Below are 14,259 nucleotides of genomic sequence, written 5' to 3' on the forward strand. Positions count from 1 at the left end.
TACCTCTCTTCCATTATAACCAAAGCAAAATAAAAGCTCTGAAGTCATGCAGACTTGAAACGTTAACTCTGTTTCTCTCTCCACAGATACTGCCAGACCTGCTGAGTTTTTCCAACATTTATTGTTTCTACCTCTCCTCCATTGTCCAGCACATTTTGAACTTTTACCTATCCAGTCATAACCAGAATATATCGACCAGTGGCTTCTCTTACCACTCTTAGTAATACTCTATGGAAAGGGCTTAATGTATCTTGTGCTTGTTGATAACATGGTAACTTCTGTCTACCTATCAGACCAGTGAGATGTCATTTCTTTTATCTGTATAATTTCTTAATTATCCTATTTAAAAGCAATGGGAATATTTTAAAAACAGTATGATCAATATTCAGTAGCTCGTGTCAGAATATTTAAAATAGTTAATTCTGAGAAATCTTATTTCACAGTACTGTACAATTTAATCTTATTAGTTTGTTTAATTTTACAGTGGACCATTATCAGCTAGTCTGTTTACGTTCAAGACCAATGGTGAGTATTTGGTCAAAGAAGCCAACTGTGATTTTATTTTTTGCATGTCACCTTAAGTATTGAGCTTCTCTGTTTAACAGCTGCATTTAGAAACTAACGCGTGTGTCTTTAGCGAAAGCTTAATATTTCCCATTGACATACCACAGCGCCTCTTCACTCCAACATGTTTACAGATGTAATGTTCCCATTTTCCTTCTGTTCACTAGGAACCCGTAACTCATGCTGGATACAGTTCCAAATGTTCTGTCAACCCTCTTAGTACCTCATCAAAATGGCCATTTTACATCTGTAAACCTTCAGCCTATCAGGAAACAATATGATACCATAGCCCGGCCCAATTTTTGCCATCACATACCTACATCTTCCAATGAAGTAGTTGGAACCTGGCAAGTTTTTCTTTCCCACTCTACAACACTGGAACACAGTGGCCAATTACAGTGTTGTAACTGCTCCCTTGGCTGAGATCAGCTAAATCAGAACAGTGGTCATACCTGAAAGCTTCCATGACTTTACTTGATCAAATGGTGTATACGAGATTATGAAAGGGCTTGACAGGATGGACACTAAGAGGTTGTTTCCCTTGGTTGGAGAATCTAGGACATGGGGGCACATTTAGGACTGGGATGAGAAGAAATTTCTCCACTCAAAGGATTGTGCACCTTTGGAATTGTCCACTCCAGAGGGTTCTGGATGTTCCATCGTTGAATATATTTAAACCTGGGAGAGACGGATTTTTGGGCTTCAGGGAATCCAGGGATATGGGGAGTAGGCAGGAAAGTGGAGTTGGGACAGAAGATCAGCCACAATCGTATTGAATGACAGAGCAGACTTGGGGGGCTGTATGGTCTACTCCTGCTACTATTTCTTATGTTCTGTTCAAATCATGGCCCTCTCTCTCTGTGTAGCTGACAATTTGGAATTAAAGAAGTTCTAGAAAATGAGCATAACTGGAAGGCATTAACATTTCTGAGGTGCTTATGTTCACTGGCCATTTGAAGGAATAGTTTAGTGGGATGACATATGGGAGGGCATTATGATTTTAACTGGGATGATGTGGCAGGTTCACATTAAAATTAGGGTATTTCCTACTCTAGTCCATAAACAGAATGTTGGCACAGCTAAGTAAAATACTTCCCTATCAGGTAAGAGCTTACCTAGCAGTGTAGCTTAGGAACAGGCTGCTGAGGCTCCCAGCATCTCAGATGCTGGTCCTCAGCCGATTCTATTTACATCACGTGCTATCAAGAAGTGGCTGAAAGTACAGGATACAACAAAGGCTATGGGCCCTGACAACAAATGAAGATGTCTGCTCCAGAATTAGCCACACCCAAGCCAAGCTGTTCCAGTACAGCTACAACATTGGCATCTACTCAACAATGTGGAAAATGGCCCAGGTATGTCCTGTCCACAAAAAGCAGGACAAATCCAACCTGGCCAATTACCACTCCATTAGTCTGCTTTCAATCATCAGAAAAGTGTTGGAAGGTGTTGTCGACAAAGATATCAAGCGGCACTTAGTTAGCAACAACTTGCTGATTGAGGCTCAGTTTGGGTTCTGCCAGGACCAGTCAGCTCAAGACCTCATTACATGGTCCAGACATGGAGAAAACAGCTGAATTCCAGAGGTAAGTTGAGAATGACTGCCATTGACATCAAGGCTGCATTTAACAGAATATTGTATCATGGAGCCCTAGCAAAATTGAAGTCAATGGGAATTAGTGGGAAAACTCTCCTTTGGTTGGAATCATACCTAGCACAAAGGAAGGGGTTATGGTTGTTGGAGGCCAATCATCAGCCTCATGACATCACTGCAGGAGTTCCTCAGGGTAGTGCCCTAGGCCCAACCATTTTTAGCTGCTTCATCAACAACCTATCCCCCCATCATAAGGTCAGGAGTGGGGATATTTGCTGATGATTGCATGGTTTTCAATATCATTGGCAACTCCACAGACAATGAAGCAGTCGATTTCCACATGCAGCAATACCTGGACAATATTCAGTCTTGGGCTGATAAGCTGCAGGTAATATTATAGAGACACCAGTACCAGGCAATGACCATCTCCAACATGAGAGAATCTATCCATCTCCCGTCACCTTCCATGACATTACCATCACTGAATCTCTGGCCGCCAACATTCTGGGAGTTACCATTGACCAGAAACTCAACTGTGCCATCCATAGAAACACTGACTGCAAGAGCAGTTCAGAGGCTGGGAATTCTGCAGCAAGTAACTCACTTTCTGACTCCGCAAAGTTTGTCCATCATTTCCAAGGCACAGGTCAGAAGTGTAATATGATGCTGTCTACTGCCTGGGAGAGTGCAGCTCCCAACAACACTCAAGAAACTTGACACCTTCCAAGGCAAAGCTGTCCAGTTGATTGACATTCCATCCACCACTTTAAATGTTCACTCCCGTCAGCACCAGCACACAGTTGCAATGCAGTTCAACACTCGGCAAGACTCCTTCAACAGCACCTTCCAAACCTGTGACCCCTACCACCTGGAAGGACGAGAGCAGCTGATGCATGGAAACACCTCCTTAAAGTTCCCCTCCTAGCCATATAGCATCTCACCATCATCTCTGTCACTGCGTTAAAATCCTGGCATTCCATACCCCCCCTCCCCCCAATAGTGTTGTAGATGCCCCTATACCAGACGGACTGCAGCGATTTAAGAAGGCAGCTCAACACCGCCCTCTCGAGCAATAAGTGCTGGCCTTGCCAGTGATGCTCACATCGCATTAACAAATTTTAAAAAAATACTGGGACTGAAAGTCATCATCTGATATGTGACTCCAGACCCACAGCAATGTGGTTGACTCTTAATTGCCCTCTGAAATGGCCCAGCAAGCCTCTCGGTTGTATAAACCGCTTAAAAAGTTTATAAGGAATGAAAGCAGATGGACCACCCAGCATCAACCTAGGCACCGGAAATGACCACGGCAAACTCATCTGTCGACCCTGCAAAGTCCTCCAGGCTAACACCTGGGGGCTTGTGCCAAAATTGGGAGAGCTGTCTCTCAGACTAGTCAAGCAACTGCCTGACATTGTCATCCTCACAGAATCCTACCTTACAGATAATGTCCCAGACACCAACATCACCATCCCTAGGTATGTCCAGACAGACCCAGCAGAGGTGGTGGCACAGTGGTATACAGTTAGGAGAGATTGCCCTGGGAGCCCTCAACATCAGCTCTGGACCACATGAAGTCTCAGAGCATTAGGTCAAACATGGACAAGGAAACCTCCGACTGATTACTACCTACCGCCCCCCTCAGTTGATGGATCAGTGCTCCTCCATGTTGAACACCACTTGGAAGAAGCACTAAGGGCGGCAAGTGCAGAATGTACTCTGGGTGGGGGACTTCAATGTTCATCATCAAGAGTGGCATGGTAGCACCACTACTGACCGAGCTGGCAGAGTCCTAAAGGACATAGCTGCTAGACTAGGTCTGCAGCAGGTGTTGAGGGAACCAACAGGAGGGAAAAACATGCTTGACCTCATTGTCACCAACCTGCCTGCCATAGATGCATCAGTCTATGACAGTATCGGTAGGAATGACCACTGCACAGACCTCACATTGAGGATGCCCTCCATCGTGTTGTGTGGCACTACCACTGTGCTAAATGGGATAGATTTTGAACAGATCTAGAAACTCAAGACTGAGCAACTATGAGGTGCTGTGGGCCATCAGCAACAGCAGAATTGTACTCAACCAGAATCTGTGATCTCATGGCCTGGCATGTCCTCTATTCTGGCTTTACCACCTTGCCAGGGATCAACCCTGATTCAATGAAGAGTCCAGGAGGGTATCCCAAGAGCAGAACTAGGCATACCTAAAAATGAAATGTCAACGTGGTGAAGCTATAACACAGGGCTACTTGCATGCCAAGCAGCATAAACAGCAAGCGATAGACAGAGCTAAGTGATTCCACAGCCAATGGATCAGATCTAAGCTTTGTAGTCCTGCCACATCCAGTTGTGGATGGTGGTGGACAATTAAACAACTTACTGAAGGAGGAGTCTCCACAAATATCCCCATCCTCAATGATGGGGGAGCCCAGCACATCACAAAAGAAAAGGCTGAAGTATTTGCTACAATCTTCAGCAAGAAGTGCTGAGTGGCTGATCCATTTCAGCCTCCTCTGGAGGTCCCCACCATCACAGATGCCAGCCTTCAGCCAATTTGATTCACTCCACGTGATTCAGGAAACAGCTGAGGAAACTGGATAGTGCAAAGACTATGGGACCTGACAATATTCCGGCAATAGTCCTGAAGACTTGTGCTCCAGAACTTGCTGCGCCCCTGGCCAAGCCGTTCTAGTACAGCTACAACACTGGCATCTATCCGGCTATGTGGAAATTGTGTAGGTGTGACCTGTACACACAAAGCAGGACAAATCCAACCTGGCCAATTACCACCCCATCAGTCTACCCTTGATCATCAGTAAAGTGATGTAAGGAGTCATCAACAGTGCCATCAAGTGGCACTTGCTTAGCAATATCCTGCTCATTGACACTCAGTTTGTGTTCCATTCATCTGACCTCATTACAGCCTTGGTTCCAACATGGACAAAAGAGCTGAACTCCAGAGGTGAGGTGAGACTGACTGTCCTTGACATGGAGGCAGCATTTGACTGAGTGTGGCATCAAGGAACCTTAGCAAAACTGGAGTCAATGGGAATCGGGGGAAAACACTCTGCTGGTTGGAGTCATACCTAGCACAAAGGAAGATAGTTCTGGTTGTTGGAGATCAATCACCTCAGCTCCAGGATATCACTGCAGGAGTTCCTCAGGGTAGTGTGCTAGAGCCAACCATCTTCAGCTGCTTCATCAATAACCTTCTTTCCCTCATAAGGTCAGAAGTAGGGATGTTCGCTCATGATTGCACAATGTTCAGTACCATTCATGACTCCTCAGATACTGAAGCAGCCCATGTCCAAATGCAGCAAAACTTTGACAATACTCAGGCTTGGACTGACAAGTGGCAAGTAACGTTCCCACCACACAAGTGCCAAGCAATGACCATCTCCAACAAGAGAGAATCTAACCACCATCCCTTGAGATTCAGTGACATTACCATCCCTGTAACCACACTATCAACTTCCTGGGAGTTACTATTGACAAAAGATTGAACTGGCATAGAATATAAATACTGTGGCTACAAGAGCAGATCAGAGGCTAGGAATCCTGTGGTGAGTAACTCACCTTCTGACTTCCCAAAACCAGTCCACCATCTACAAGGCACAGTCAGGAATGTGATGGAATAATCTCCACTTGCCTGGGTGAGTGCAACTCCCAACAATAGTCAAGTAGCTTGACACCATCCAAAAAAAAGCAGCCCACTTGATTGGCCCCCTTCCACAAACATTCACTCCCTCCACCACCAACGTACAGTTGCAGCAGTGTGTACCATCAGCAAGATGCACTGCAGAAACTCACGAAGCCTCCTTAGACAGCACCTTCCAAACCCATGACCACTATCATCTAGGACAAGGGCAGCAGACACATGGGAACACCATCACCTGGAAGATCCCCCACCCACCAAGCCACTCACCATCCTGACTTGGAACTATATTGCCATTTTTTCAGTGTTGCTGGGTCAAAATCCTGGAACTCCTGCCCTAACATCACTGTGCATGTACCTATACCCCATTGGACTACAGCGGTTCAAGAAAGCAGCTCACCACCACCTTCTCAAGGGCAATTACAGATGGGCAATGAATGCTGGCCTAGCCAGTGACGCCCACATCCCATGATGAATTTTAAACAAATATATGAGCTACTGGTCTTCCATGCCTTTTTTAAAAATTGTGTGGCTTTAATCCTTGTGTGTACATGACATGTTACAATCTGGTAAATTTAGATGTTTGCTATGTGCTTTATAGGTTGCTATGGGACACTGGGAATGGAGTCTGGTGTCATCGGAGACAGCCAGATCAATGCATCTTCAGTTCTACAGTGGCATGACCCTTCGGGACAATTTCACATCTGGGGACCAGAAAAGGCTCGTCTGAAAAAACCTGGTTCACCCTGGGCTGCATTTCATACTGATGAACCCCAGTGGCTACAAATAGACTTGAAGAAAGAGAAGAAAATAACAGGTAACTTAAACAGTCAGAGTTGTGTTGTTGGCAAAGATTGGTTTTATGTGCAGATCTACACAAAGTTTCAGGTTAGGCATCCTGGTGATGAAAACCTTATGGAACATGCTTCACTTATACCATCTGGTGGCCCTTAACCTTTAATCCAAGTGCAGAGAGCTTGGCTACAAAATGTGATACCTGAATTCAAGTTCCTTCATATTTTGCTGGTGTGAAGGATGTTTTCTAGAGAAGGAAACACAATTCTGGATTTTGCAAATGGCTAGAGTTCTTTCACCTCAGATCTTGACCTACTTTGCAGTGGGCACAATTTCCTATGGGTGGTAATACCAGCAGTGGATGCATCTATCTCAAATAGGTGAGAGCTTAATTTAAATATTAATTTGGGGTGGGGGTTATTCTGCATGCCACAGCTCAACTTTGTGGGGAGTAGGTCATCATTTTGAAATTGTGTATATACAAAAAATGGGAATGCCTTAGCTATCTAGGCGCTAAGCTGTGGAATATGCTGTCTGAACCTTTTCGCTGCTATACCTCTCTCTCCTCCTTTAGGTGCTCCTTTAAACCTACCACTTTCCTATCCTAACCACCTTTTGTGACTCAATGTCAATTTTTTTTTTTGATACTGTCCCTGTGAGGCACCTTGGAATGGGTTACCACATGAAAGGTGCTATATAAATGCAAGCTGTTGTTATTGAGTTGCTAGGAAGTTTTTTATCCTTTCGCGGTACGTGGGCGTCGCTGGCTAGGCCAGCATTTTTATTGCCTATCCCTAATTACCATTGAGAAGGTATTGTGAGATGCCTTCTTGAATTGCTGCAGTCCATATGGTGTAGGTACACCGCAGCGCTCTTAGGAAGGGAGTCCCACGATTTTGACCCAGCGGCAGTGAAGGAACAGTGATATAGTAAAATACAAGAGCCCTTCATAGAGGGGTAAGGAAGCAAATAAATGTGGAGGGAGTGATTAGAAAGCTTGGGTCAAAGAGATTGGCTTTAAGGTGGGTCGTAAAGGAGCTGAGAGAGGCGGGAGTGTTTAGGTCTGAATTTCCAGAGCATGAGCCTAGATGACTAAATACTTTCATTTATATAGAACCTTTCACAACCTTGGGGTCTCCCAAAGCACTTTACAGTCATTTGAATACTTTGGAAGTGTAGCCACTGTTGTAGTTGCACACAATGTTGAGGCAAGAGGAGTGGGTTTGAGTAAACTAGGTATATCAGGCACCTGAAATTCCTAGCATGTTGCCTTGGCCTATATTTAATATCAAGTTTTGATCAGAATATAGATATTTACTAAATGGCTTTACAAACTGCATGTAAGACTGTAAGACTACAGCAATCTTAAAGCACCCCCAGATTGGTAATGATCAAATGGGCAAGTTGTTTAACAGTAGATATTTCTAGCATGCAATGCAACTATGAAAGGAGCTGATCACTGTCTGAAATTCAATAAGTTTTTTTTTCATTCATACCTGGTATATGAGCAACACTGGCAAGGCCAGCACTTATTGCCCATCCCTAATTGCCCATTGAGAAGGTGGTGGTGAGCTGCTTTCTTGAACCACTGTTGTGTGGCTTAGGTGTACCCACAGTGCTGTTAGGAAGTTCCAGGATTTTGACCTAGTGACAGTGAAAGACAGTCCCAAATCAAAATGATGTGTGACTTGGTTAGGAACTTGGAGGTGGTGGTGTTTCCATAAGCCTGCTGCCCCTGTTCTAGGTGGTAGATTCCATAGGTTTGGAAGGTGCTGTCAAAATAGCCTTGTTGAGTTGCTGCGGTGCACCTTGCAGATAGTGAACATTGCTGCCATTGTGCACCAATGATGAAGAGAATAAATGTTTAAGATGGTGGATGAGGTGCCGCTTAAGCGGGCTGCTTTGTTCTGGATGGTTTTGAGCTTCTTGAGTGTTGTTGGACCTGCACTCATCCAGGCAAGTAGAGAGAATTCCAGCACTTTTCAGACGTAGACGACTTTTGGGCAGTCAAGAAGCGATTTACTTGCTCAGAATTCCCAGTCTCTGACCTGCTTAGTTTTTATTTTCAAGTGTCAGTGCCAATACAAAATAAACTGACTCTAAATAATGTGCTCCACTATTTTCTTCCGTGTGTTAGTCTTATCAAATCCTTAAACTTATAGGTGAGATTTTCCTGGGTGTACATCAAAATGGAGGAAAATCCTGTGGTTCCTTTATAGGCACGCTGTCCAGCCAACTCAATTTCCAATATTTGATGCATCCAGGAAATCAACTTGACCTGGGAACAGACTTAGGAAAATTTCCTCTGCTTAGTTTGTTCAAACTAACATAAAACATAAATCATTGGCAATGATTGTAATAAAAATGACATTTTTTATCAGTGCAGATATGAGTGTAAATATTTATTTAATTCATGCTAGCATAGTTTGGTACAATGAGTGAATAACTTATACAGCCCAGGACAATTTCAGATGAATGATATATCATGTAATTGCAGATGTATGTCATAAAGGCCCCTTTGACAATGTTTAGAAGTCATCAATTTAAGTTTAAAATCTATAGAGAACAGCTTTTTAGCACTGATCCATTTGTATATGCACAAAGGGATGAGTCTGGTACTATATCTATCACTTGTTTTCCCTAATTGTTAATATTGTTTAAGATCATGCTCCCCCCATCCTCTGTTTTAAAAGTCTTTAATGAAATGGGTTTTCAATCATTCAAGCCCAGTTTCCAATAGTAGATAAAGGCATTAAGGCAATAATGGTAAACGAATGGCAGTGCTAAGAGTTGGCTTTGCTGCAAGCCAGTACATTATTTAGGTTCTTTATGTGGACTGAAGGAATGATGGAGTAGGACGAGGACCACCGAGTCTCATAAACTGACTCCACATGTTAGATCCTTAAGCTAACGTCTATTTATATTGTTTCTATCCTCAGGTATAATTACCACAGGTTCCACTCTGGGTGAATATTCTTTTTATGTCTCTGCATACCGAATCCTTTCCCGTCATGATGGACAGGATTGGAAGGTATACAAAGAAGCCAACAGTGACCTGGACATGGTTAGTACACTAAAGTGAGTTGCTGTTTGTAAAGCAAAGCCCTCAGTTCTATATAACCCCACTACTCTGAACCTTAATGATATTTACATCTTTGCAATAGTCGGTTATGCGTTTTATTTGCTGGCCTATAGACATTAGGGTGCCTCAATAATAAAAGTGCCATCAGAATTTGAAAGCAATACTACATGTGACTTTGTGTACTATGTATTTATAATATTTTGTAATATATACTTTGCATCTTAAAGTCTTCAAAAAGAAGTGTTATTAATGTTACATTCATGACTGTGCAGGAACAATAAGGTTATTTTGAAGTATTGACTCTCACTACTTTTCACTGGTAATTGGTTTGTTGGCATGTTCCTGTGACTTTGCATGTATGAAAACAATGGGTGGGACTCTCTAAAATCAACTCACCAATGGGGTTTTGAATTTAGGAGATGACTTACACCAGCAAGTCATGCATGCTTTGACTGCAATTTTCCATCCATTGACATTAATGGGAGGGTAATCACAAGTCAGTAAGCCTGTGATTTTCTGACAAGCCAGTATTGTCCAATATATTAACAACTAGCCACATGGCTAATTTAAAATCCAGATGTGAAAGTTGCATTTTTGATTAGTAAATGAAAATATGTGATTACAAATAATAGTTGGTTGTGTGATCTCAGTATTCATATTTGCACAGCATATGCACATACACTTTAACCTTGTTTTGCATTTGTTGGTAACAAGTGTGTCTGAGTGTCTTTTTGATTGTTGTTTGTGCTTTACTCCCTCGGTTACTGTTTATTGGTGATGTTAAAACCATTTTCTTTTAAAATATGGAAGGACACTGCATTATTCGGTCACTTGGAAGCTGACCTGGTTTTTTAAAAAAGGGTCATAAGTTCACCTTTGGATTAGGAGCAAGCATACCTTTTCAAATCACCTAACCAGCATGGTACTTGAGCAGGAAGTGTTGTTTGCTTGTTTGCACTGCAATTATTTTAATGGGTGGCAATAAAAACTGGTTTAAATGCAAAGGCTAGTGATTTACTGGAAATCGCATGACAGGGATGAGCTTTAATTTTGGGCTTGGTTTTTTGAAATCAATTGGAACTGAACTGAGAAAGTGAAAAGCTGCCCAGCTCACACGCTCTTAGCCTTGCCTGAAACCATGTGACTGTCAGTATCAACCTAAGAATCCTCATCTCAGTGGAACTTGCCTGTCTTTGGAAACCCGAGAGGCTGAGACAAGAAAGATTGCTCCATCTATATTCTCCTCCACACCGAAGCTCCATTGGTAAGAACCTCCAGACATTTACCAGGACCAGAGGCCCATCTTCATATGAGAGCTCCGGATCAACAGCATTGAAACCCTGCAAACTTTATCCTTTATTTTATAAAGCTATTTTCCAAAGCTCATCTCTGCAGAGACCCTATCTATTTCTCCTTTGTTAGTTTTTATGTGCACACAGCACATGCGGAATTTTAAAAGGGATAAATAGTTATACTTCCAGATTACAATTGTGTGTTCACCAGTTCTTACAACTTGTTTTAAAAAATAAGTTTTCTTTTACAATAAATTTATCATTCTGAGTTTATTGAAAGAAGTCTGGTTAAAGCCTCTTTAACTCTGGGTCTGACAGTAGCAAAGGTAAATAGTTGGCTATTTTGGTCAGTTAATTAAAGTTTTAGACTAATGGTGCGACCAATAGTGGGGCTAGATAAACTATGCACTCCTGCCACCCTGGTTGTAACATTCTCCGCTAAAATGTTGCATAAGTAGTGAAAATAGCACCATGAAAACACCAGTGAACTGTTTGCTAGATAGCTAGACCAGTCAGACAACTGCTTCAGATAAGAAGCAAGCTCAGCCATTAACGAGAAGCTCCAATAGTCCATGTCATGGCAATGGTCAAGCAACATCCAAGCACATTCTGGATGGAGAGTAGGAGTGGGTCTGTATGTCTCATTGTGCGAGGTGAAGTCAAAGTATCACTCAAAAGTGCTGGACAAAAACCTAGAAGATGCACTAAGGTGTGATGTATCTGATAATTTCATACCAGACTTCCAAACTCCAGTGAAAGAGAAAGACTACAAAGTTTTGCATTGAATAATGGAAGGTGTATATTAAGTAAATATACAAAAGAAATACATTTACCTGTATTGTGTGTTGGGTGATTTTACCAACTGGGATATAATGATGCCATGAAAAAGAAACTTGAACGAATGGAAAAAATAAACAATGAAATAACTTTAATAAAATAAAGGGATGTCATGAAAAAGAATTCTGTCACACTCTTATTTCCTCAGATATTCCAAGGAAATTCTAACAATTACCAGGAAGTTCGGAACAACTTCATCCCACCCATTCTCGCCCGTTACATCCAGATTAATCCAGTACAGTGGCACCAGAAGGCGGCACTGAAAGTAGAGCTGTTGGGTTGTCAGCCATACCAACTTTCACTGGGTAAGATTCCCTTAACATACTCCATCTTTTTTAACAAATTACAATGGAACCGCAGTGGTTCAACAATGTGGTGGTGTGCTGCCTTCTCGAGGGCAGTTAGGGATGAGCAACAAGTGCTGACTTTGCCAGTGGTGCTTGCAACTCATGAAAGAATATATATATATAAAAACTTGTTTAGATCCATGGTAGGATCTTTTTTATGATTAAGATTGAAATCAGAGTTCAGAGTTGAAATGCAATCAATGTCTTTGTTAAAATTCCTATATTTGGTTCAGAAAAGCCCAGATACAGCAACTCATCTTTAAAGAGCTAAGCTCATAGTTCATGATTTGATTTAAAATCAAGTTTCATGCTCATTTGAATGGATGTGCTGTCTTTGGCTGAGGTGAACCAGTTTCAACTAAGATGGAGCTCTGGAAAAGACTGTACTCCTAGGCAGAAGGAGGGAACTATCTGGGTCATTGCCCTATTTTATCAGATTCCTACACTTGGCTGATGCAGGCTGTAATTGTTAGACAACAAAAGACCAAGATCCATCTAGTTCGCCTTCTACAAGCATGATAGTCACATGATGCAAAGTTAATGAGGTTGTTGACTAAACATAGCAATCAACCTCTACCAACTAGTCTACAGCAGACCCAGAAATGACACCAGCAAAACCCCAGTGGTGGAACCATCCATCCAATGTCACCTTTTCCCTCCCAAGCTTGCTACACTTACAACAACATGTCCCAAATCACTTAGATTCTGTAACCCAGAAGATATTTTTCTGAAAAAAGTGTATCAAATTTGAATTAATCACTTCCAGAGTAGCACAAATTGCATCATAACTTCTTTACCAGGAGGCAGCATTTAGGATCCAACATAAAAGGTAGGAAAGATGTAAATTTATTACATCAGCTACCTTTTCGCAAAGCCTTGTATATGTGCTAAAGTACAGCTTTCTGCAAATGCTGAATTTTTATTGTAAACAGAAAGCCAATTGTAGAAAACATTGAAATGGTGCTTTGCAATGCAGTTTGGTAATGCCATGTGTGACATGAAAACACTTACTATCAGTTTCCCTAATGTACTCCTGCTCTAACTTTGGCAGGAGTATGTGGAAATTGGACCAGGACTTGGATGCAGTAGATCCAGCCTTACATTGTGTATTCTCTGATAACCTATTAGGTGTAAAAACCTCCACCCACTCCAAACATAGCTACCAATGTAAGAGGATGAAGAGTCAGAAACTACCAAAGTTGGGACCACACAACTGGTCGGCAGATATACTCTTGGTAAGGCAACAATGGGGGCTACTTGAGGGGTCCAGTCTGGGATTGAAGCCTACACCCCTGAAGAACCAGCATTTAAAAAAAAAAAATCAGTGAGCACCATGCATCCTGGTGGTGCACACCCATCCATCGCACTGGGATCCCCAGGTGTCCCTCCTGTGGCACAGGTGCAGATCATTGATATTGAACTGTGACTTAACCCTTATAAGCTTTGGTGGAGTCAGCAGGAGAAATCCCAAGAAGAAGCATGACAGCACCACCAACTCACCAAGACTCCTTCAACAGCACCTTCCAAACCACTACCACCTAGGAGGACAAGGGCAACAGATGCATTGGGAACACTACCACCTGGAAGTTCCCCTCCAAGTCACTCACCATCCTGACTTGGAAATATATCACCTTTCCTTCACTGTCGCTGGGTTAAAATCCTGGAACACTCTCCCTAACAGCACTGTGGGTGTACCTACACTATATGGACTGCAGCGGTTCTAGGAGCTCACCACCATCTTCTCAAGAGCAATTAGGGATAAGCAATAAATGCTGGCCTAGGCAGCGATGTCCACATCCCATGAATGAATGGGAAAAAAACCTATCCCAGGTACCTTCATTCTTACCCCCTGCAGATTATCTGGGCCAAACTGACAGTGTTCACATCTGAATCAAGTTTTTATGATTTGTTCCCAGATGAATTCTCTGCACAGTAAGACCTATAATATGTTTGACACATTTCCAGAACTCCACTAGTTGTGAACATATTCTTGAGTTCTATAAAATGCAACCAAAAAACACTTTTTCTCAATGTTCCTTATTTACAGTTTCTTTCATGTGGCACTTGCTGTTGCATCCAAACCCTGTCAGGTT

General features: G+C 42.4%; 1 protein-coding gene across 1 annotated transcript in view; it reads left to right on the plus strand.

Annotated features, from left to right (window-relative positions):
* Positions 1-14,259, plus strand: part of dcbld2 (discoidin, CUB and LCCL domain containing 2) — a 131,576-nt gene that overhangs the window by 90,929 nt on the left and 26,388 nt on the right. The window contains exons 7-10 of the mRNA XM_078560110.1: positions 485-525; positions 6,415-6,630; positions 9,548-9,672; positions 11,968-12,124. Coding sequence (XP_078416236.1) covers positions 485-525; positions 6,415-6,630; positions 9,548-9,672; positions 11,968-12,124 — 539 coding nt within the window. The remainder of the gene's footprint in view (positions 1-484; positions 526-6,414; positions 6,631-9,547; positions 9,673-11,967; positions 12,125-14,259) is intronic.

The sequence above is a fragment of the Cetorhinus maximus genome, chromosome 16 (genome assembly GCF_964194155.1).
Source record: "Cetorhinus maximus chromosome 16, sCetMax3.hap1.1, whole genome shotgun sequence".
NCBI classification, from domain to species: domain Eukaryota; kingdom Metazoa; phylum Chordata; class Chondrichthyes; order Lamniformes; family Cetorhinidae; genus Cetorhinus; species Cetorhinus maximus.